This window comes from Haliotis rubra, unplaced genomic scaffold (assembly GCF_003918875.1).
Source record: "Haliotis rubra isolate DU_JTF1 unplaced genomic scaffold, ASM391887v1 Scf351, whole genome shotgun sequence".
Taxonomy (NCBI): Eukaryota; Metazoa; Mollusca; class Gastropoda; order Lepetellida; family Haliotidae; genus Haliotis; species Haliotis rubra.
This window is the reverse complement of record NW_025767026.1, coordinates 602783-627154: the sequence shown is the minus strand read 5'-3', so window position 1 is coordinate 627154 and position 24372 is coordinate 602783. Positions and strand designations below refer to the sequence as shown.

Sequence of the window (24372 nt, the reverse complement as noted above, 5' to 3'; positions counted from 1 at the left end):
GCCGTTATTGGGGGTGATTTATAAACCTAGTAAATTATAAACTACAAATGTACATTGGGTTTGTTTTATGTTTTGTTTTTTTTGCTGCTTGGAAAGATGTATGGTTTGTTGCAAATTCTGTTGTATACTATTTCTTTGTTGTTCCTGAGTCTAACACGGAATTCACTTCCGGGTACATTTCTGGGTCAACTGGTTTCAACGTGGACATCGACACATAAAAATGTATGTATAGTGACTGTATCTATGTTTATATATAGTACTATATGTTTGTGTCTGCTGTATACCTGTATGTATAGTGTCTGTATCTATGTTTATATATAGTACTATATGTTTGTGTCTGCTGTATACCTGTATGTATAGTGACTGTATCTATGTTTATATATAGTACTATGTTTGTGTCTGCTGTATACCTGTATGTATAGCGTCTGTATCTATGTTTATATATAGTACTATATGTTTGTGTCTGCTGTATACCTGTATGTATAGTGTCTGTATCTATGTTTATATATAGTACTATATGTTTGTGTCTGCTGTATACCTGTATGTATAGTGACTGTATCTATGTTTATATATAGTACTACTATGTTTGTGTCTGCTGTATACCTGTATGTATAGTGTCTGTATCTATGTTTATATATAGTACTATATGTTTGTGTCTGCTGTATACCTGTGTGTATAGTGTCTGTATCTATGTTTATATATAGTACTATATGTTTGTGTCTGCTGTATACCTGTGTGTAACGGTGTCCTTTGTCGAAGACTGACAGACACTGTTTCTTAGATTGGAAGGGGTGGTAGGGTAGCCTAGTGGTGAAAGCGTTCGCTCGTCACGCCGAAGGCCCGGGTTCGATTCCCCACATGAATACAATGTGTGAAGCCCATTTCTGGTGTCCCCCGTCGTGATATTGCTGGAATAAAAGTGGCATAAAACTCAACTCACTCACTCACTCCAGATAGGAATAATTTCTCTTTACGCACACTGAGTGAACCAACATTCAAATCCTAATATATAAGCAATACCATACCTCTCCTAACTTGTACTTGCAAATTCACCATTTATCGATATCTGAATGGCAGCCATGTATGACAAACTGATCTGTGAGCAGAGAAACGACGCCTGAGACAACACAGACAGCTTCGTCCACTACCAACGTCTACATACACGTTTACCATTGAACACAAGTCTGAAGGAACTCCGCTGAAGACGTACTGGCATTGCAAGACATACACTGCCCACTCTCAGTATACGCGTTGAGTTGTGAGTGCCAGTGTCGCGATCGGTTAAGTTGATACCTATACTAAGCATGTAGGGGTTGGTATATTATATGTAAGTATAGTGTTTGACTGGTTTCAAGTTCATAAACATCCCCGTCTCTTATGTAAGATTACAGCCTTGATCACTACCCTGAATAAATTGTGTTTAACGTTTGCGTGAAAGGTATGCTTGAAGTCGGATATTAGTGTATAATTTCCATGTGTAGTATTGATTTGATGTTGTCTCGAGTTAATGAACAGCCCGTAGTTTAGATGACATCCTTGATTAGGACGTTTCGGCGTTGTGTGAGAGAAACCAGAAGTGTAGAGATTGGCATGTGGGCTCTGTAGACGTTTAAGACGTAGAGTTAAGAGTAGGTGAAACAAGAAGCATGGATAGGACTCCTCGGAGTTTTGGTCCTTGGCAACGCTGAAACATAGTCAAAACATGGGTACCCGGTAGAAGTTGATGGTAATGTGATGGTTAACCTTCTTGCGTTGGACAAATATACATAAATAACAAACCAGTGACACCTTGAACTCAATTAGCCCTAATTAGTTTACACTACCGCATCCCTTTGATTCATGCTGCATCGTGTGTAAACGTGTGGAGACAACCTCAGTTCAGAGGGATACTTGCCCATGAAAAGAAGGTAAATATCGACTTGCTTTGCAAATATCGAGTTAAAAAGTAATTTTGCTTGTTGGGACCATGAAATTATATCGAGATATCCGAAATATCGAGACATCCGTATCGAGTTAGAAGAGCTTGAATAATGATAAATTATGAATGATTCTGCCAGGACCGAGATGTTATATCGAGACAACCGAGATATCGAGTTATCGGAGTTCGACACAACGACTGTATGTACTCTACAAAATACCTCAAATAAACATGGGAGTTCGGGGTATATGAAAACAATAACGTTTGGGTCTTGGGGTTAAACACCAAGCCTCGACTGAAACACGTGTATTACAATTCGACTAAATGTTCACTCTAAACAGTAGCATTTACAAGAACCTTCAAACTACGACACCAACAATATGTGTTAGCGAATCAGTCGGAAATTGAACGACGAGAGTAAAGAGAGTCTGAAGGAAATTGATTCATATGAAATAGTTGATGGATGAAATACTGTATATCAAAACATTACTACCATGCAATAGATGTGACCCATGTCTCAAAGAGTAGGAGCTGCTTTCCCTTTAATCGTCGTATAATGTATACGTTGTAACTCCTATCGTGTCCAGACTATGTTAAGGAAATATCGTGACAATGTTTATTAGGTTGTTAACGGTAAAGGATAATGCTGACTCGGTATTTTTTATGCCCTTTGCCTCTAATGTTGGATTATGTAACCTTCTATTAGCAGATGATAATCTATATAAAAAGACAACGGAGTCGAATCGCGTTTTATCATGAAACATTCTGTAACATTAAATGTCAATGGCCTCGTGATTCGGGATATTCAGAATCATTCTTTGAAACAGCCAGGAATTGGCGTCGTGATGGCTGTATATTCATCGTGGTCTTTATGGTGTCTGAGTTCTGATCTTTATAGGGTTTTTTCAAAGTTGTTCAAACAAGAAGCTTGTACATTTATTTCCCGCATAATTACACACTGTTAGGCCAGCGATTGAGTTCCGCCACGCACTGAACGTGGGAACCATATTACAGTTACAGTTGCATTTCCTAAGGTTTCAAGTGAGTGAGTATGGTTTTACGCCGCTTTTAGCAATATTCCAGCAATATCACGGCAATGGACACCAGAAATGGGCCAATGTAGGGACTCGAACCCCGGTCTTCGGCGTGACGAACCACTAGGTTATCCCACCGATCCTAAGGGAGTGAGTGAGTGAGTTTAAATTTAACTCCGGCGGCGGTCTGTAAATAATCGAGTCTGGGCCAGACAATCCAGTGATCAACAGAATGAGCATCGATCTGCGCAATTGGGAACCGATGACATGTGTCAACCAAGTCAGCAAGCCTGACCACCCGATCCCCTTAGTCGCCTCTTACGACAAGCATGGGTTACTGAAGATCAATTCTAACCCGGATCTTCACGGTCGGATCCCAAAGTTTCAAGACATATTATCATAGATCGCCGAAACCATTTCTGTTCCTTTGTTGTTTTACGCCGCACTCAGCAGTTTGTCCAGCTATATGACGGCGGCCTGTAAATAATATTCGAGTCTATACCAGACAATCCAGTGATAAATAACATGAGCATCAATCTACGCAATTGGGCTACGATGACATATACCAACCATATCAGCGAGTCTGACCACCCGTTCTCGATCCGAAAAACAGCAATGACGCCAGGTATTTCCTACATGGGAAAACATTTTCGGCTCTATCGGTATCACCCGCCAAGACAATTATAGATCAAAAGATACGTGTGTGTTGTTGCCTACAGCCACACGTCAGCAGACTGTAAACAATCGAGGCTGGACCAGACAATCCCGTGACAGCGGCTGTGAGTGAGTGAGTTTAGTTTTACGCCGCACTCAGCGATATTCCAGCTATATGACGGCGGTCTGTAAATAATCGAGTCTGGACCAGACAATCCAGGTATCAACAGCATGAGCATCGATCTGCGCAATTGGGAACTACAACGACTGTGAACAAGGCATTCCAGTCACACAATAGTGCATTATTGATTTTTATAATGCAACTGGCTGCACAATACAGACCGGTGATAGCGAGTCTCGAGTAAAGATTCTGGCTAGCTATTCTCGAAACGTTCGTAGGCCTACGAACTTCTTAAGCCCATTCTTAACACATTGGCTACGATCAAAGTTAAGAATTCTTATGGCTACGAACGTTTCGAGAATAAGGGCCCTGGTGCTTACAAGTAAAGGAGGTTTATGCCCGGTCTAAAATACAGCTACCAGGTTGTTTCGAACCACGGTTGACTCGATAGGTAACTGATATGCCGAACACCTCGAGTTAGGGAGATTTCTCTTCCTTGGTGGACAGGATTCATTCAGTTGAAAAACATGGGAATAAGATAATATCAACATGTCGTATTCTCTCTACTTGCCGTTCCAATCAGTCTGTATAGCTTGATACACTTTTTATTTTGCCTTTCGGTCCGATGAACTGTTTCACCCAAATAATATAAAATAAAATTTAAAAAAACACTCCACTGCAAAGAGCAAGTGTAAGATTGATGCTGCGCACATTTCCGCTTATTTATACTGACTGACTGACTGAGTTTAGTTTTACGCCGCTTTTAGCAATATTCCAGCAACATCACGGCGGGGAACACCAGAAATGGGTTTCACACATTGTACCCATGTGGGGATTCGAACCCGGGTCTTCGGCGTGAAGAGCCAACGCTTTAACCACTAGGCAACCCCACCGCCCCCACTTATTTATAACCAACCATGGTTAAATTTCTTATCAGAGTCACTCGACTTCGACACAAACTTGTTCGACTGCATTCAGAAATGTGTTTCTCTGAATCCTCAGTTCAAAGTGTCTGTGAACATATGTAATCACGCCAGTAAACACACAGAAGTCTGTAGGTGAACAACCTCACCCAACCAGGCTCGTGACAGCAATAACGTCGTCGGTTTCATTTGTTTATTGGATCTTAAACATTACCAAAATTACATCCCGATTAATTTAATTCCTGATTTCAGTGTAAAGGACAAAGTCAACCAGATCCCACTATCTCCAATTACGAGCGTAAACCGAAGGTCACTGGCCTCAAACATATTGCTATCCGACATTGCTGACAACCCCAGAGGAAACAACCGCTAACTGATTCAATTGGGCGCCGGAGTCAACTAGCGGTGACAGTAACATGAATGGGTCACTGATACATCACCGGCCACACACTGGAATGACAGTGACATACTAGAACAGGGTAAGTAGGCCATGTACATCCGGGGCACGATTTCATTAAAAAAGTGTTCGTTGCCTTAAGCCACAAAGCAGTACTCCCTGCAAGACGAATGTTATTCATAATGTTCAATAAGTAGGAACACATATCAGTGTATGATATTATTTATTGGAATCATTGCCTTAGAAAAGATCTAGGTGAATGACCTGTCTGTGAGTCAGTAGGAATTCAATGACGTACTACATGGCATAGACCAGTGTTAGGAGGTCTGAACCTAAGGAAATCAACACTTGCTTCCTTTGGGGCTTTAACGTTGCAGGGAGGTCACTCAGATCAGCTAGTCAGCAAAGCTTACATGTTCCATTTGTCCGAACCACAACATACGGGGACAGATCATTTAGCAGAGCGGGTGCTGTACTCTGGAATGGATTACCTGAAAATGTCAGAAAATCGGAAAATATCAACAGTTTCTGATCTTGTCTCAAAACCATCATCCTCTTCAAACGAGCATTCGACTAAGGGCACATGAGCAGGACTCTGGATATGTAGCGCTATACAAATGTCTAATTTGATTTGATTTGATTTGAGTGACCGAGTGTGTGAGTGAGGTTTGGTTTTACGCTGCACTCAGCAATATTACAGCTATATGGCGGCGATCTGTAAATAATCGGATCTGGACCAGACAATCCAGTGATCAACAGCATGAACATTGATCTACGCAACTGGAATGCGATGAAATGTGTCAACCAAGCCAGCGAGCCTGACCACCCGATCCCGTTAGTCGCCTCTTACGACAAGCATGGGTTACTGAAGGTTCATTCTAACCCGGACCTTCACGGGTTGATTTGATTTGACTGGGCGGAAGGGAAAATAATGCGGTTCAGGGACGGTGAGGCAGATAGACTAACTTTTAGTCTCTGAATACATATGATTTTGACAGGAAACAAACCGTTCCTTTTAAATTGAAAAGGAGCCCCGGTGAGATGAGAGATTCAGAACCAGAAGACATATAGACTTGCTTCCTTCTGCGGCTTTAGTGTTGTAGAAAGGCCTGGGCGGAAGGGAAAATAATGCATTGACTGTGAGACAGCCTATACATGACACAGTGAGTGAGCGAGTGAGTATGGTTTTGCGCCGCTTTTAGCAATATTCCAGCAATATCACGGCGGGGGACACCAGAAATGGGCTTCACACATGTCGGGAATCGAACCCGGGTCTTCGGCATGACGAGCGAACGCTTTGACCACTTGGGTACCCCACCGCCCCAAACTATATCACAGACAATTTACACGCACGTTGAGCGTTTAAACTTTCATAGTATTACGTTAAGCTCGGGAATGTCGCCACATGCTGATCTAACTCACCCAAAACATGCCATTTTGGCAGGTATCAGTATATCAAACATTTTCGTACCCAAAATGCCGACTTAATCACACAGTTATGTATCGATTTTGTCAAACTCTTCGTAAGCTTGGTTTTCGTGGGAAACCACAGAAGGTGAACCAGACTTGCGTCCGTTACTCATACCTGAATCCCATGTTCGAATCTCCGGTTTGGTGGAATTAACATTCTTGTTTAGTTAGCACCATCACTCGTATGTTGGTGTTTTGTGGTGTCGGAAAAGATTTCTTGCTTTCAAATTTGCGAGTGTTGTATATTATCTGATACTAGCTAGTTTCATTTAGGACAGGTGGAAGAAAACATTAAACTGAAGACACCATCCATCGTTTATGACGTCACATGTCTCTACTGGGCATGCGTTTTGATATACACAATGGTCGTGAGTAATACAAACATTTATAACCTACGAGGGCGAACGTATCGGGGTTCATATTTTTCATGCGATGCCCTTGGACAAAATATCACTTTGTCATGGTGTGGTGACGTCATGAACAATGCTATGACGTCACGTTTCTTCTGCGTTCTGCGTTCTGCGTTCTACATGCGGCGACGGCGAGTAGCCAGCCCATGTTTGAAAGTAGATTTGGGTTTATTTTCCTCAATTTGACGACTTCGGTAATAGACAGAATATTATATTCGTGCCCATATCATACTATGTTTACGACACTCGTGTCGTAAACATAGTATGACGCGGGAACTCATATAATATCCTCTGTGTAATGTAGTAAATATATATATATATCCTCCTCTCAGGCTGTTCTGGGACGCAAGGTTGGCCTAGTGATAACACCTTAATTTCGTAAGTCGATTGACTGATTGAATGTTTGATTGATTGAATGATTGATTAAATGATTGATTGATTGATTGATTGATTGATTGGTTGATTGGTTGATTGGTTGATTGGTTGGTTGGTTGGTTGGTTGGTTGGTTGGTTGGTTGGTTGATTGGTCGTTTGGTTGGTTGGTTGGTTGGTTGGTTGGTTGGTTGGTTCGTTCGTTCGTTCGTTCGTTCGTTCGTTCGTTCGTTCGTTCGTTCGTTCGTTCGTTCGTTCGTTCGTTCGTTCTTTCGTTCGTTCAATGTTATACTTACTTCTCTATTTAATGTAAAACAGACACATTCCTAGTTTGTTTGATGACACAAACGTCGTTTGCCTGCATATCGCACTAGTGATCAGCGTTGCCATGGAAACATGGATACGTAACCCGTTTCTCAGAACTGGGGATGAATCTACGACATGAACGGTATTGTTCACTTGGGCTGTCATCAACCACAAACATCACACATGCATCAACGACGACAAGCCTGACCTACCGATTCCATCAGACGCCTCTTACGACATGGCTTCCTGAGGACAGCTGCTAGCCCGGATCTTCACAGGAAACGGGGAGCAGTTGGTGCTCGTGAACCCGTCACTTTTAACAGTATATTTGTAATAATACTGAATGATGGGGGAGCAGACTACAGAGAAGCATGGTGCCAGACATTGGCCACTTTGAACCAAAGAACATATGCTGACTGCATGCCTCATGTGTTCTGATTGACTGTACATGAATAGAATGTCTGGTCCGATGGGAAAAATACAACCAGTTGGACTTTCAGTAAAAACTTTGGTCAATATTCTAACCTAGGTAAAGTCAGTAAAAGTCTAGGAAAGTATGGTTATGGTTTTCGTAAAGAAGGATTAAGATGTAGTTATGGTTTTCGTAAAGAAGGATTAAGATGTAGTTATGGTTTTCGTAAAGGAGGATTAAGATGTAGTTATGGTTTTCGTAAAGAAGGATTAAAATGTAATTATGGTTTTCGTAAAGGAGGATTAAGATGTAGTTATGGTTTTCGTAAAGAAGGATTAAAATGTAATTATGGTTTTCGTAAAGAAGGATAAGGATGTAGTTATGATTGAGTGAGTATGGTTTTACGACGCTTTTAGCAGTATTCCCCCACCCTGATGTAATAATGTGTGAGCGTGTATGATTTTGCGCCGCTTTAGATAATGAAAAACACAGTATACAGTGAAGGCTGTGGTTGCAGGATCGTTTTAGATCAGGTTTTGTTTTGATTTGTAAAATGACTGATAATCTGTCTCTATTCGCAGGGGAGCTAATTACCTAAATCTAATTACTAGCAAGTCACTATGAAAACACTTTTAAAGATAGTTACGATGGTATTTTGTTTGCGGTTGTTGTTGTCGTCGCCGTCGTCGTTGTCGTTGTTGTCGTTACATTTTCCGCATAAAACCGGTGTGTACTTTCTTTTTTATGTCAGTATAGTAACCTCCATCAGCATGAAGTTAAATGCACATGACAGCTACCCAGGCAATCGCCTAAGTAGAGCTGATGTTACCTGTGAACTATTGCAACTTGACGCAGATCAAGTACTTCAGCTTGACGCATATCATTATATCCCAGTTGCCTAAATCGATGCTCATGATGTTGATCACTGGATTGTCTCTCCATATACCTGGAATATTGCTGATTGCAGCGTTAAACAACAAACAGACTGTATAGATGCCAGCTCCTGTTCAGCGTTCACTCATTGCCTCGATGCTTCTGCACCCGTGAAGATTGGGGTTAGAATTGATCCTCAGTAACCCATGCTTGTCGTAAGAGGCGACTAACGGGATCGGGTGGTCAGGTTGGCTGACTTGGTTGACACATGTCATCGTATCCCACTTGCGGCGATCGATGCTCATATTGATGATCACTGGATTGTCTGGTCCAGACTCGATTATTTACAGACCGCCGCCATATTGCTGGGATTTTACTGAGTGCGGCAGGAAGCTCAGCAGGATTTCCAAATAAAGGCATTTTATATACGCTTCTATAGGGCTCTCAGTTGATCATATTTCATTAAAGTGAAATACTTTCTTTGATCGTTGTTTAACGCCGCTCTCAGTGATAATTATTCCAGCCATGTGGCGGCTGCCAGTGAATAATCCTGATAATCCAGTGATTGATGTTGTGAAGATCGATCCACGCCGTCACCGAGTTACCGATCCTGATCACAACATCACAACTGGGTGTGTCTCACAAGGAGGTGGGGAACATAGGCTCGGATTCCCCACGTGGTATACAGATATGGTAGGATTCAACACAGACCCAGTCCGGTTTTGTTTTGGTGTTCTAGGGTGTGTGCGTGGGTTATTTTTAACTTCTGTAATGTTTTGTCATTTTCTATTGTTTTCTATTGGTTTTTTATGCTGTTGTTGTTGTTTTGTTTGTTTGTGTGTGTTGTTGTTGTTGCTGTTTTGTCTGTGTGTGTTGTGTTGTTGTTGTGTTTTTCCTTAGTTTGACTTTTTAAGGGGGAGGGGTTGTTTGCTTTTTTGTATAATGTCAAAACTCTTCCATTTTTCTATTTTGGATTCCAACTCACGATCAACAATACTGTTACGACAGTTTCAAGCAAAATGAACCGTGTTTGAACACCCATGCTCCAGACAATCAAAGAGAATATTTGCTTACTCAAGTAAATACACCCAATACATCCCAGCAAAATGGTGCTCATATTTTTTTCCACGGTTGAGCAAACTCATCTTCCCCCTCCGACGACAATGACTGATGGAGTCTACACCAGAAGATATATGGTCAATGAAAGTGATGGTGATGTCGACACTGTATCCGAAGCCGGGCGGATTATTTCAGTATCTGTTACCAGTTGATGTCATGTTGAGAAAGAAAACCAATACTCTACAGTCGTGTGTTGGGGAGATATGTCAGGTGGTGCATTTCATCAATCATAATGGACATGTCATCAATCATAATGGACATTTTATCAATATTCAAGTTTGAGATGTTAAGCGAATTTGTTTTTGTTCGGTGCTGCAAAATCTAAACAATGGAACTTGTCCAACAATTTATATGCTTCCTGTAAATCAATAACCTGCTTTCTACTACTGGTATCTTCATTCTTGTACTTCCTGCAGCTGTACAGTGGGGGTTCTGCCGCAGATGCGGCCTAGAGGCTTATTTGTGGGAATTAACCCCCCCCAGCCCCCATTAAATACGGCGATGGTCTATCGAGAGCCATCCTTCGAAGTGCCTCCAGCCTAGACCCAAAGTTCCGAGCGTTGGACTCTTAATCCAGGGTTCACGAAAGGTATCCGTAATATTGAGCGACAACTTTGGGGATGGGGTCTGTCATAAACTCGTCCAAGTGGGCTACGGAGTAGGTAGAGTACGGGGCGGTGCATTCTCGGGTCTCGAAGCTATAATCAACTAACGTATCCATGAGGCGTTGTAACCATTCGGTGCCCACGAGACCTAAACTATCGTACAGGCTGGTGAATTTCCCTCGACTTATGACTCGACGCAGGGCTGAGTAAATATCGAGGCCATGGACGTCCACGCGCGTCTGAACAACCGTTTCTCGATCAGTCTCCAAATGCTGATAATGAGAGACATAAGACAAATCTATAATAAGGGGGCAATACCGTGTCGCGAGGGACGATCATCAATTCCTCTCGGACAAATCCCCTACCCAGTCCGTCTTGCAAGTAATACAGATTTGGTTCGTCGTCTTTGATATCCCCTCCGTCGATGCGGTACGTTTTCACGGACCATACGGTGTCTGTGGCACGACATTTATCCCCTCCTTACGGGTACTGGTACAGATACCTCACGGCAACCTGGTCCAGTAGTTTTTTTTCTTTTTGCCGTGACGCGATGGCGCAGCCGAATTAGTCGTCACAGATTTCATTCGAATGGCGAATGATGGGTCTTTTATCGAGGAGTCGAGTGACTTCGTTCTTGATCGCCAACACCACTCGCGGTAAGCGTACGACCCATTCCGTCGATCATTTTTCTGGGTTGGCCATCTCTCGGGCATACTGATGTCCTGTTGAATCTTTCGACGATGTCTTGGCTTCGGTGAGCTCCGGCCACGCCTCGTCTCACCTGGACTTTATTCTTCGATAACAGCTGCGACACGGCTCCCATGAACTCGCATCCAGGATCGACTTGTAATTTGGTCGGCCAGGTCAAGCGACTGCGTTTGTAGATACGTTCTAAGGCCTTAGCGACTTGACTCGAATCTTAATCTTGGTCGTTAACGGCTCCGCTTCCTTGTAGCGACTGGTAACATCCACGACGGTCTGGGCGTACTTGTATGTTTTGTTTCTCACCCTGTCGTGCAGGAGAAACAGGAGGTCGGCTTGATGGGTACGACTGGGTATGGAAATGTCAAACTTTCTTCTCAGGTTGTATCGGGGAGAGGGCAGGTACACTTGCCAGATGGCTTGTTTTTTAAGGCAAGCTTTGGCGGTATCCTCGGAAACTCTAGCGGCTTTGGCTAGCTTCGGGATGGCACTCACACCTTTCAAGTAACCCAGAGGGCTGTAGTAAACCTTCTCCATGATGTATACACGCTATCATTCATTCAATTGTCTCGACGCGTTGGGAGTTTCCTTTATTGGGGGTCTCGGAAACTCCCAACGCATCAAGGTCAACTGTTGGTACCCATAGCTATAAGTGTGGATGCCATCGTTCGCAATCCATCGCTTGGTATTAAGGGGCGACAGCGAGGTCTTGTTGAGAGTGATGCCGTAGATGTTGTGTTTGTCGCTTCTCAACGCGTTCATGGGGTCTAGACTACCTAACAGCATCGTGTTTGTATTTTATGAGACCTTGATTCGAGGTGAAAAGCCACCAAACGTGTTCGAAGCGAGCGATCTCATTTTCAATGTTTGAAGCGGAAGTGGAATGACGTCATAAAACTGGTTCCAGACATCTTTTGCGCTACTATAGATGGAGCCCGGTTTAAGAGGATGATGCAATTTCAGGATAGACCTGTTAAACCGAAATTTAGCTGTCAAGTCCCCGGTAGCGCAATCGGTTGAGTGGTGCGGGCTTATAATGTATAGTTGCGCAGCTATGCATTATGAGTTCGTATACCCGCCGTTGCCTCTGTGGATTCCTTGCAACTTTCGTTGGTGGTGATGGTGTTTCGGTAAGGAATCAGGATCACATCAGTTAGGTCTTTGAAAAGAGCCTAGCTGAGCAGGGCACTCTCATGGCGAGAGAAAGGCAGCCAACGCAATTCCCCTTGGGAAAAAAATGCGCAACCATCAATATTTCGATTTCACCCTTGGGGAATTGTGGCTGCCGGGGACATTTGCTACTTTTTTAACCTTTCTATCTTTCTTTTTTTATTTGCTCATTGAAGGATGGCTCTCGATAGACCATCGCCGTTTTTAATGGGGGCGGGGAGGCTTAATTCCCACAAAGAAGCCCCTAAGCCGCATCTGCGTCAGAACCCCCACTGTGCTACTACTGCTGAAATAATCTAAGATGTGTCTAAGAAGATGGAATATTAATTTTCCAGCACATATCTCAGCAAAGTGGTATTTTTGGTTATTAAGTTCAATGAAAGAACGAACGAATCTATAGCTGAGGATATCACCTTAGATATAAGTTCCTGTATTCACTTTGACATGTGAGAGAAGGCTTGATTTTGTTTAACTTTTAAAACAAAGTCAGTATTCTTGCTAGACAAGTACAATCGATGGGCCAGAAATACAAAAGTTATCTGCTATGGTCATAGCAAATTAATTTTGATATTTCCATAATCACCGGTAATCAGACCAAAATACATATGTTCCACGAAACTTGGAACATGAACCTATTAGCATCTCCTGGAAAGGTTAAGGAGCACAACTCTGCGCTGTGATAAAAATACCTACGTCACTGGAAAACATCCTACCCCTCACTGATAGGTTGTATAACATTAGCACTTCCTACCATGATGAGACAGTGAATGGATACTTATATAAGGCGGTGCACGAGTGGCCCAGTAGTCTTATGCACGTGAATCGTTCGTCAGAGTTGCTTCCCTTTGTTACACCAAAAACAGGTAGTCGCCCCGATAACGTTTCTGGCTTTTCCAGCACTTGTTGGCTTCATCTAAATAGTACAGTCTGAGACTTGCATTATTTCGGGCTTTTCCCGCGGTGATATAACTGGCTTACTGTGAAAACGGTGCTGATCCCAACTCACTCACTCACTCACTTTGAAATAGAAATGTGTATAAAGAAAATACTTACTGTATGATCAACATGTTTTATATATATATTTGTGTTACAAGAATACATTGAGGTATACAAAATATACACATATTGCACATTAAACGAGGATCATTAACCCGTTTCATATTAAATATACACCTATATACACTATTCCACATTTACTATTCTGTGACGGCCTCCGTGGTGTAGTGGTTAGAGCGTCCGCCCGGAGAGTGGAAGGTCGCGGGTTCGATCCCCGACCGCGTCATACCAAAAGACGTTAAAATATGGTACTTCTTGGTCCCTGCCTGGCGCTCGGCATTTATGGGTACAACAAGGACTGGTATCTCAGTGGGCTAGCACTATAAAACCAGCTTCAGTCTGGGCTAGTACAAGCAGCCGCACATACACATACGCACGCATGCACGTCGTCATATGAGCGAAATATTCTCCAGCACGACGTTAAACCAAATTTCAACTCAACTCAACTCAACTATCCTGTTCCTGTAGGGACTGAATGCCACTGACAGCTTGTCGCACCAAAAAAACAGTATTTGACATTTTCATGAGACGGATATTTGTGGTCATCTCTCCGAGACTCATTTCATTAGACCTCGGTGTCCTTATCAAAAGTTGAATATAATAGCCATCTGTGGGACAAGGTATGAAATCATTGATGATTTGAATATTAATGCTGACGTTTTGGGACTGACGGAAGCAATTAGAACCTCGTCAATCCGGACAAGCCCGACAGCAGTGGAAGCAATTAGAACCTTGTCAATTCGGACAAACCCGACCGAAGTCAAAGCAATTAGAACCTTGTCAATCTGGACAAGAACGACCGCAGTCGAAGCAATTAGAACCTTGTCAATCAGGAAGAGCCCGACCGAAGTCGAAGCAATTAGAACCTTGTCAATCCGGACAAGCCCGACCGCAGTCGAAGCAATTAGAACCTTGTCAATCCGGACAAGCCCGACCGCAGTCGAAGTAATTAGAATCTTGTCAGTTCGGACAAGCCCGACCGCAGTCGAAGCAATTAGAACCTTGTCAATCCGGACAAGCCCGACCGCAGTCGAAGCAATTAGAACATTGTCAATCCGGACAAGCCGACCGCAGGGGAAGCAAATAGAACCTCCGACAAGCCCGACCGCGGGGGAAATACGATCATCAATTGAGGCAGGATTATTATCCATTATGAACTACAGGAAATTTGAAAATAAAATGTTAAGAACAAAATCACAATCATCATTATCGGACGCCTGCCAAATCGTATTTTCTGACACTCTTTCGTCTTAAGTGTAATTTACCGATTGGTGCTAAGTCCAAAACATGAATAATCGAGTTATCCTTCATTTGTCTTATACCTTTCCGAGCAATATATATATGCCGGGCTCATTTATTGAATCAAGCAGATCCTGGGGGCCACAAAGGGTCCTCATCCTTGGTTGACCTTTCCCGCTAATGCATGTGACGTCATGTGTCTATCTTTAAACAACCAATACACTTTGCCGACGTTTAATGGAAAACATTGTAACATGCAACATGATTTAATCAGTCCAATTGGAAGTTTCATCAAATAGAGCTTTCATCACAAATCGTAGACAAATCGTAGATTGAGGTAATATCTCTATCAAAAATTTATTGTTGTACATTTGTAATATAAACGTGACTATAATCTCAGTATCCCGGTCTCTGTCGGAAGCCGTTCAATAATAACAGGTTCTCAATGGTTCATAAAATCCGGTTTAGGCGCGTCGGACCATTCGTAGACTTCCTTTACATTCTTGACATGAAAGTCAGTTTCATGTAACTTACTGCATTTCATGGCTTAACAATAACAAGTCAGAATAAAGCGCATTAACTGGCTACAAACATGTGTATCAATAGATAGTGAAATATGGAGTTAACATGCATCTAACCTTAATCATCACACAAAGACAACCTTGCAACCGTATGAAGCGGTTTTGTCACTAAAACTAACCCACGCCGTACGCTGATGAGTTCCGTACGTTGTCTAGTTGTATTTGCATTAACAAATCTTGACCCGCAACTTCCACATCAATGAACGAATTCAGCGGCCCTTGAGACACTTTATAACGAATAAGATATACTAAGTTTATCAGTACGTATTTCACATAAGATATTTTCTTACTGCACCATTTAAACACGTGTATGAGATACACCATCCTCTATATCTCGGGGGATGCAGTCTGATATAACTTCATAACCGCTGGATCCATTCCCCTGGATGGCAAATTACCCGACCTTGAGTTTCAACGTTAACCGACCAAGCAAACGTCGACGTAAGGGAGATAACTCGTAGCACCTATAAACCAAAGCCACCTTTATACATGTTTACAAAGCAGCTTTACTACTTTGTAAACATGTATAAACGTAGCAAACCTTTATGATGGGCAAGGTGTAAATGGGCCCAGTTGCCCGAACACCTATCAAACTTTCAATTATCCATCCAAAGCCACCACCAGTTTCAATGGACGATTCGGGACTAAACAGGCGATTCTTACAGTTTACGGAAAGCGGCGAGAGGTGACGAATGTCAGTTGTACGTGAAGCCATTCGTTCCATTAAAAAGGTCTTTGAGTGCACTTTCTTTTTAAATATTGAATTTCTCGCTAAATCCATCATTATCAATGGAAGGGGCCGCCACAATTAACCCTAGCCTGTAACTCGCATTCTGATTAGAACGATCAGAGACCATATAATCAAATTTATGGCCTCTGGAACGATAGACCTAGTAGCGTAGCCAGTAGCATTGGTAAATTGAAATCAAGAAACAGGATGTAAGTACATGGGACCACAATCAGTCTGTGAGATTTTAGTAACGCTTCAGTCAGTTGAACGTATTCGTGATTAATGTTCATTTGTCACCACTCGCCCTTTTCCGTAACCTCCGAGAAAACTCGTCCCCATTCGTCACCACTCGCCTCTTTCCGTGACCAGCTGACCTTGCCGGAATGACACGAGTAGTTACGAATGAGTACATTCAGCACTTATCGTTCCTTTCTGCAGGGATAATCTACGTCTTCTATTCTCCCTGCTTTCCGTAACCTGAAAGAAGATCCACTGTTGTAAAAGCCCCACTTCAGGATTAACATCAGGTAGTATGGCAGTTGGTATCTTTGACATTTATCTTCGTCACATCACTGTAACGGTCGTCATTTGACATGGAATCTGGAACTGACTACCATCCATGTTTCTCAGAGCCCACTCATCCGAATTTTCTTGAATTCACATAGAGTTATTGGTAGCTCTCCTTCCACTATTTCATGATGGTATTCCGCCATTTGCAGACTGGCCATTCTTCTGTGTTCCCTCTGGTTTAATGTAATGTAGCGCCAGTAGCCTGTCCTTCATCCACAGCGGGAGGATCCACAACACGCGGAACATGATGTTAGCGTCTCGACCCACAATGTAACGCGCACGTGGGAATCGTGCAGTCACCGCGTGCACGTAGGCCCTCGTGACCTGTGACAGGTCAGATGACGTCATGGAGTCGATATCGTGGCAATGTTTCAAAGCTGAAATCATAAACAATAGTGAGTAGGTGAATTATTTGGGTTAAATGCCGATTTAACAATATTCCAGTTATTTTAACTTAATATGGGAGGAAAACATGGTGTGATACAGGTTCTTAGAAGTAATTATAACTTTGATGAAGCACACTACTGGCAAACAAGGATAAGTTGAGCACCGGCTTGATCATTGACCCTTATTTGCATGTATGAGTGCCACCCACTGTCGCTTGCCATTGTTAGCGAAGGGGCCCCAGGTTGTCCGCGATCAAGTGTAGTGCGACTTGCTACACCGACATGAGAGTCTGATGAGCAAGGCGTGCAGCTACGCGCGGAATCAATTTCATCGTCATGTAATGCACGTGCACTAGCCTACATCTGCTCTACCTTTCACAAACCAAATGGGTTTGCTCACTGCTGTGTACCGCCTACGTCTCGTAAACGCGTTCTCTGCGCCGGTCCAACTTATCCTTGTTTACCAGTAAATATAGTGCTGACAAACCTAGAACCGGGTTCCTACCAACGATCACAGGTTTCTGGTGCGCCAAAGGGACGCAACTCCGCATAGAGAATTACGGCACCATAGACAACTGGTTGCACCGTCCCCTCCCCACAAGCAATAAAAGTCCGAACATGTGTTCACTTCTAAAGAGAATTCAAGGTCTGAATTTATTATATGCTAAGTATTAGGAGATCGTATTGTTATAAACCATGATTCGTTCATCCAGACATTTGGAGATTCGTTCAATTAGTCTGTGAACATGTTCGGATTTATTGGGTAAATACTCCTCCCCATAGAACGCCTGGACAGACATACCCTTCTCTAAATACTCCTCCCCATAGAACGCCTGGACAGACATACCCTTCTCTAAATACTCCTCCCCATAGAACCCCTGGACAAACATACCCTTCTCTAAATACTCCTCCCCATAGAACCCCTAGACAAACATACCCTTCTCTAAATACTCCTCCCCATAGAACCCCTGGACAGACATACCCTTCTCTAAATACTCCTCCCCATAGAACCCCTGGACAGACATACCCTTCTCTAAATACTCCTCCCCATAGAACGCCTGGACAGACATACCCTTCTCTAAATACTCCTCCCCATAGAACGCCTGGACAGACATACCCTTCTCTAAATACTCCTCCCCATAGAACGCCTGGACAGACATGCCCTTCTCTAAATACTCCTCCCCATAGAACGCCTGGACAGACATACCCTTCTCTAAATACTCCTCCCCATAGAACGCCTGGACAGACATGCCCTTCTCTAAATACTCTTCCCCATAGAACCCCTGGACAAACATACCCTTCTCTAAATACTCCTCCCCATAGAACCCCTGGACAAACATACCCTTCTCTAAATACTCCTCCCCATAGAACGTCTGGACATCTTGGTGGGCGTGTCTGAAGCTCTGCTTGTATTTGACCACCATCGTCTCCACTGGTAGAAAGTTGGTTCTGTAGAAGCCTGGTTGAAGAACGATAACAGACACTCCCTGACGGAACAGCTCAAGCCTGGAGAGGACGAGTGAGTGAGTGAGCGCGTGAGTAGACGAACGAGTGAGTGAGGTAGTGAGTGGGTGGACGAAAGAGTGAGTGGGTGGACGAGTTTGTGGACGAGTGAGTGAATGAGTGAACGAGAGAGTGAGTGGACGTGTAAGAGAATGGATGAGAGAGTGAGTGGACGTGTGAGTTGGTGGACGAGTGAGTGAATGAGTGAACGAGTGAGTGAGTGGACGTGTGAGTGGGTGGACGAGTGAGTGAGTGGACGAGTGAGTGGGTGGACGAGCGAGTGAGTGAGTGGACGAGTGAGTGAGTAGACGTGTGAGTGAGTGGACGTGTGAGTGGGTGAACGAGTGAGTGAGTAGACGTGTGAGTGAGTGGACGTGTGAGTGAATGAGTGGACGAGGGAGTGAGTGGACGTGTGAGTGGGTGGACGTGTGAGTGGGTGGACGTGTGAGTGAGTGGACGTGTGAGTGGTAGACGAGTGAGTGAATGAGTGGACGAGGGAGTGAGTGGACGTGTGAGTGGGTGGACGAGTGAGTGAGTAGACGTGTGAGTGGATGGACGAGTGAGTGAATGAGGAAGTGAGTGGACGTGTGAGTGGGTGGACGAGTGAGTGAGTGGACGTGTGAGTGGGTGTACGAGTGAGTGAGTGGACGTGTGAGTGGATGGACGAGTGAGTGAATGAGGGAGTGAGTGTACGTGTGAGTGGGTGGACGAGTGAGTGGGTGGACGTGTGAGTGGGTGGACGTGTGAGTGAGTAGACGTGTGAGTGGGTGCACGTGTGAGTGAGTAGACGTGTGAGTGGGTGGACGAGTGAGTGGACGAGTGAACTAGGGAGTGAGTGGACGAGTGAGTGGGTGGACGAGTGAATGAGTAGACGTGTAAATGAGTGAGGAGACGAGTGAGTGAGTGAGGGGACGAGTGAATGAGCGAGTTGGGTGTACACTCATAACATTGTTTCGGTTTTATCAATCGGTAAATGAAACACACTCATACATAATTCTTGAAATATGTAACATTCTCAAAGATGTTTTCAGATCTTTATAAGGAAAATTGTTCTGTCATCATCAACACATCAGTTACAATGATATAGTTGCCTTGATCTTTGAATCGTTGAGTCTACGATAGTGATACTGTTATTGCTATGTAAACCATGACAATTGGACTTGTTATTGATTTGCAAAAGCCCACTTGCACAAAGCGGTCACAGCATAAGACCGTCTTCAGTCCATGTTAGAGTGTGGGAGTTACTATCATCGTAGTGCTAAGGTCGCTTTGTGTAGGTGGGCCGAGGTTGGTTTATGAAAAACGTGCTGACAGACACCTTTATGAAAACGCCTAAAACTTATGTCCCTTTTGAAAAGATATACAAGAAGTGTAAAGACTGAAACCACGTCTGTATAATGTTATTCTACATACTGAGGTGAGGTGAGGTGAAATTGGGTTTATCGTCGTGCTTGAGAATATTTCGCTCATATGACGACATGCATGCGTGGGTATGTGTATGTGCGGCTGCTTGTACTAGCCCAGACTGAAGCTGGCTTTATAGTGCTAGCCAACTGAGATACCATGCCGCAGTGAAGCATGAATACCCCACTCAGACACATTATACTGACTCCGAGCCGACCAGTCCTTGTTGTACCCATTAATGCTGAGCGCCAGGCAGGGACCAACAAGTACCATATTTTAACGTCTTTTGGTATGACGCGGTCGGGGATCGAACCCACGATCTTCCGCTCTCCGGGCGGACGCTCTAACCACTACACCACGAAGCGGCTTCTACATACTGAATGGCCACAAGGTCTTGGTACATGTATTGCAATAAATATTCTGATGCGTCACTCGGCAATCTCCAGAGCAATAGTCACTCTGCTGAACATTTCCTTAGGGCGGAGTCCAGGCTACGAATCCGACTATATCACGAGTTTCTGAATTAATATAGCATAGTGAAGACACCGGGTGTTCGCAGAATGTAAGCGTATCCTGCCCATCAGTGACGAACGTCCCAAACACATGCGCCGTGTGCCTGTTTATAAATGCACCATTTATGCTTGGCATTTCAGTATTGAAAATGAAAAGCGACGTCCTCAAAACGATTTCACGGGTAAGAGTGAGTGAGTTTAGTTTTACACCGCTGTCAGCAATATTCCAGCCATATCACGACGGGGAACACCAGAAATGGGCTTCACGCATTCACCCATGTGGGGAATCGAACCCGGGTCTTCAGCGAGACGAGCGAACGCTTTAACACAAGACTGCCCCGCCGCCCCTTCACAGGTAAGGGATGAGTCTCAATTATATGTTTCCAATTAGAAAATATCATTAACTCACCTGAGACAGTCGGAAAATCCTTCCACTGCGTATTTCGATACCACATATGGTGATGGCCCCATACCAACTTTGGTCAGAATACTCGACATGTTGACAACTCGACCTTGACCTTCACGCAACAGTGGTAGAAACGACCTTGTGATGTCAACGAGACCGAGAAGATTGACGTCAAGTGCGCTTGCGTAATCTTGTCGCTCCAGCCAATCAACGGGTCCGAGAGAGGCAGCTGTGCCGGCGTTGTTGATGAGTGCCCATAGACCTGGATATATTTATAGTCAGTGAATGAGTGAGTGAGTCGTTTCACGGCATTTTCACAGTATATATCGATATGACAGAGTATCAGCATGGTGCAGGACTTAAAGTGTCACTGTACTGAAACAAAGGGTCATTATCAGGACGATTATCTGATTATAACCAAAGATAATTTAATTCTGGTGCAATGGGACTAAACTGTAAAGGGTGGCTACCCTTCAACATCATAAGGTCCGTTCGTCATCGCAAAGGTCCGTGTTCGATTCCCTACATCTGTGTCCTCGCCGTTACTGGTGGAACATTGCATAAAACTGCAGAACAAAACCACTCACTAACTCTTTCTACTTCAAGGTGAAACTGCTCAAACCCAACTCAATCACTTACTCCTGTTAAAAGAACCTGACAAGTTACGTTACGTTACGTAGTATTACACCGCTTTTGGCAATATTCATGCAATATCACGTACAGCAGGGGGCACCAGAAATGGGCTTCACACATTGTACCCACGTTGGGAACTGAATCGGGGTATTCAGTGTGATGAGCGAACGCTTTAATCACTGGGCTACCCCGCCTTCCCTTCAACTATTGAATAAGTTGTTGTCAGTCGGGAAGCAAACACATACTAGTAATATATTGTTTTATCTGACGTTCCAGGCGGCGGGGTAGCCTAGTGGGTAAAGCGTTCGCTCGCCACGCCAAAGACCCGGGTTCGATTCCCCACATTGGTTTAATGTGTGTAGCCCATTTCTGGTGTCCCTCGCCGTGATATTGCTGGAATTTTGCTAATAGGCGTAAAACCAAAGTCACTCACTCACTCACTCACCTGTACCATCAGGAATCCTTGACTTGACAAACTCCACAGCACTGCGTATACTGCTCTCATCAGCAATTTCCAGCTTTAAGGTCACAAGTCGCTTTGACGTCGCGGCGTTGAGTTCATCTACACCGTTATCGCTATGGCAGGCAGCAAACACGTTGAAGCCAAGAGAGTCAAGACGTTTGGCCAGAAGGTTCCCAAAGCCACTGTTGCAGCCGGTTATCAGAACATATCTGTCACCATAGTTGCCCACAGTCTGTTTCCCTATCAACCACTTGGTAAACATCGTTACCATGACGATACACGCGGAAAGGACGACCCAGAGAATCATGTCTGATCTGTGTCACAGAAAAGAAAAGAAAACACTAGGTTAAATACCATTCCAGGAAATATTCACAGGAAAATACGAACAATGAAATAAACTAGAGTTTCTAGTGATCCGATATCTGTGACAAATCTGCATCTGCTGTCTAGACTCTCTAACGGCATTGTACTTGTATCCAGTCTGTATCTAGATTTCCAAGGGTTGAGCTACTATCCCGTCTATGTACCCGTCTATGTACCCGTCTGTGTACCCGTCTGTGTACCGGTATCAAGTACCCTTCTTGACACTGCCATTGTCCAGTCTTACGATCCACAATCCAGTATTGAGGTCAAAGCACGTGTCAATATTGTTTTGAGTATTGAGCTTCAAAGGAATATTTGTAATCCCCACCCACAGAGTTAGTCCGAGTCACCATATGTTGGTGTGAAACTAATACTTACGAGAACAATATGAACGTAGAAGCAGATAGACAATGACCTGGGAGTAATCCAGTACGCCTTATGTGAGTTTCCCTGCCTTGCTTATCAGTACATGGTTTCACCTTAGTGTTGTAACGCCTGTTGTTATGCCCGTTGTAGTGTATGTTGTAGTGCCCGTTGTAGTGTCTGTTGTAGTGTCTGTTGTAGTGTCTGTTGTAGTGCCTGTTGTAGTGCCTGTTGTAGTGTCATGTTGTAGTGCCTATTGTAATGCCTGTTAGTGTCTGTTAGTGTCTGTTGTAGTGCTTGTTGTAGTGCATGTTATAGTGTCTGTTGTAGTGTCTGTTGTAGTGCCTGTTGTAGTGTCTGTTGTAGTGCCTGTTGTAGTGTCTGTTGTAGTGTCTGTTGTAGTGCCTGTTGTAGTGTCCTAGTGCCTGTTATAGTGCCTGTTGTAGTGTCTGTTGTAGTGCCTGTTGTAGTGCCTGTTATAGTGCCTGTTATAGTGTCTGTTGTAGTGCCTGTTGTAGTGTCTGTTGTAGTGCCTGTTATAGTGCCTGTTGTAGTGCCTGTTATAGTGCCTGTTGTAGTGTTGTTGTAGTGCCTGTTGTAGTGCCTGTTGTAGTGCTGTTGTAGTGTCTGTTGTAGTGCCTGTTGTAGTGCCTAGTGTCTGTTGTAGTGCCTGTTGTAGTGCCTGTTGTAGTGTCTGTTGTAGTGCCTGTTGTAGTGCCTGTTATAGTGTCTGTTGTAGTGTAGTGTAGTGCCTGTTATAGTGTCTGTTGTAGTGCCTGTTATAGTGTCTGCCTGTTGTAGTGCCCGTTATAGTGTGCCCTGTTGTAGTTGTAGGGTCTGCCTGTTATAGTGCCTGTTGTAGTGCCTGTTGTAGTGCCTGTTGTAGTGTGTTGTAGTTATAGTCTGTTGTGTCTGTTGTGTGCCTGTTGTAGTGCCTGTTGTAGTGTCTGTTATAGTGCCCCCTGTTGTAGTGCCTGTTGTAGTGTCTGTTGTTGTCTGTTATAGTGTCTGTTGTAGTGTCTGTTGTAGTGTCTGTTAGTAGCCTGTAGTAGTGTCTGTTGTGCCTGTTATAGTGCCTGTTGTAGTGCCTGTTGTAGTGTCTGTTGTAGTGTCTGTTGTAGTGTCTGTTCGTAGTGTCTGTTGTAGTGTCTGTTGTAGTGTCTGTTGTAGTGTCTGTTGTAGTGTCTGTTGTAGTGTCTGTTGTAGTGCCTGTTGTAGTGTCTGTTGTAGTGTCTGTTGTAGTGTCTGTTGTAGTGCCTGTTGTGTGCTGTGTGTGTTGTGTGCCTGTTGTAGTGCCTGTTGTAGTGCTGTTGTAGTGCCTGTTGTAGTGTCTGTTGTAGTGTCTGTTGTAGTGCCTGTTATAGTGTCTGTTGTAGTGCCTGTTGTAGTGTCTGTTGTAGTGACTGTTGTAGTGTCTGTTGTAGTGTCTGTTGTAGTGCCTGTTGTAGTGCCTGTTAAGTGTCTGTTGTAGTGTCTGTTCTAGTGCCTGTTGTAGTGTCTGTTGTAGTGCCTGTTGTTGTAGTGCCTGTTGTAGTGTCTGTTGTAGTGCCTAGTGTTATAGTGTCTTAGTGCCCTGTTGTTGTTGTAGTGTGTTGTAGTGCCTTATGTTGTAGTGTCTGTTGTAGTGTTGTAGTGCCTGTTGTAGTGTCTGTTGCTAGTGTCTGTTGTAGTGCCTGT

General features: G+C 43.8%; 1 protein-coding gene across 3 annotated transcripts in view; it reads right to left on the bottom strand.

Annotated features, from left to right (window-relative positions):
- Positions 1–13998: 13998 nt before the first annotated feature.
- The window catches only part of LOC124285096 (retinol dehydrogenase 16-like), a 32526-nt gene continuing 22152 nt past the window's right edge, over positions 13999–24372 (bottom strand). The window contains exons 2-7 of one of the 3 annotated variants that reach the window (XR_006900726.1): positions 21952–22283; positions 20877–21135; positions 18391–18554; positions 15981–17039; positions 14409–15843; positions 13999–14228 (exon numbers count right to left, since the gene is read on the bottom strand). Coding sequence is in view for 1 of the 3 variants with exons in the window: in XM_046721253.1 (XP_046577209.1) it covers positions 16786–17039; positions 18391–18554; positions 20877–21135; positions 21952–22276 (1002 nt within the window). In the remaining 2 variants the exon portion in view is untranslated. Of the gene's footprint in view, positions 15844–15976; positions 17040–18390; positions 18555–20876; positions 21136–21951; positions 22284–24372 lie in introns of those variants that run through there. The other 2 variants (XR_006900725.1, XM_046721253.1) reach the window with 2 other exon arrangements.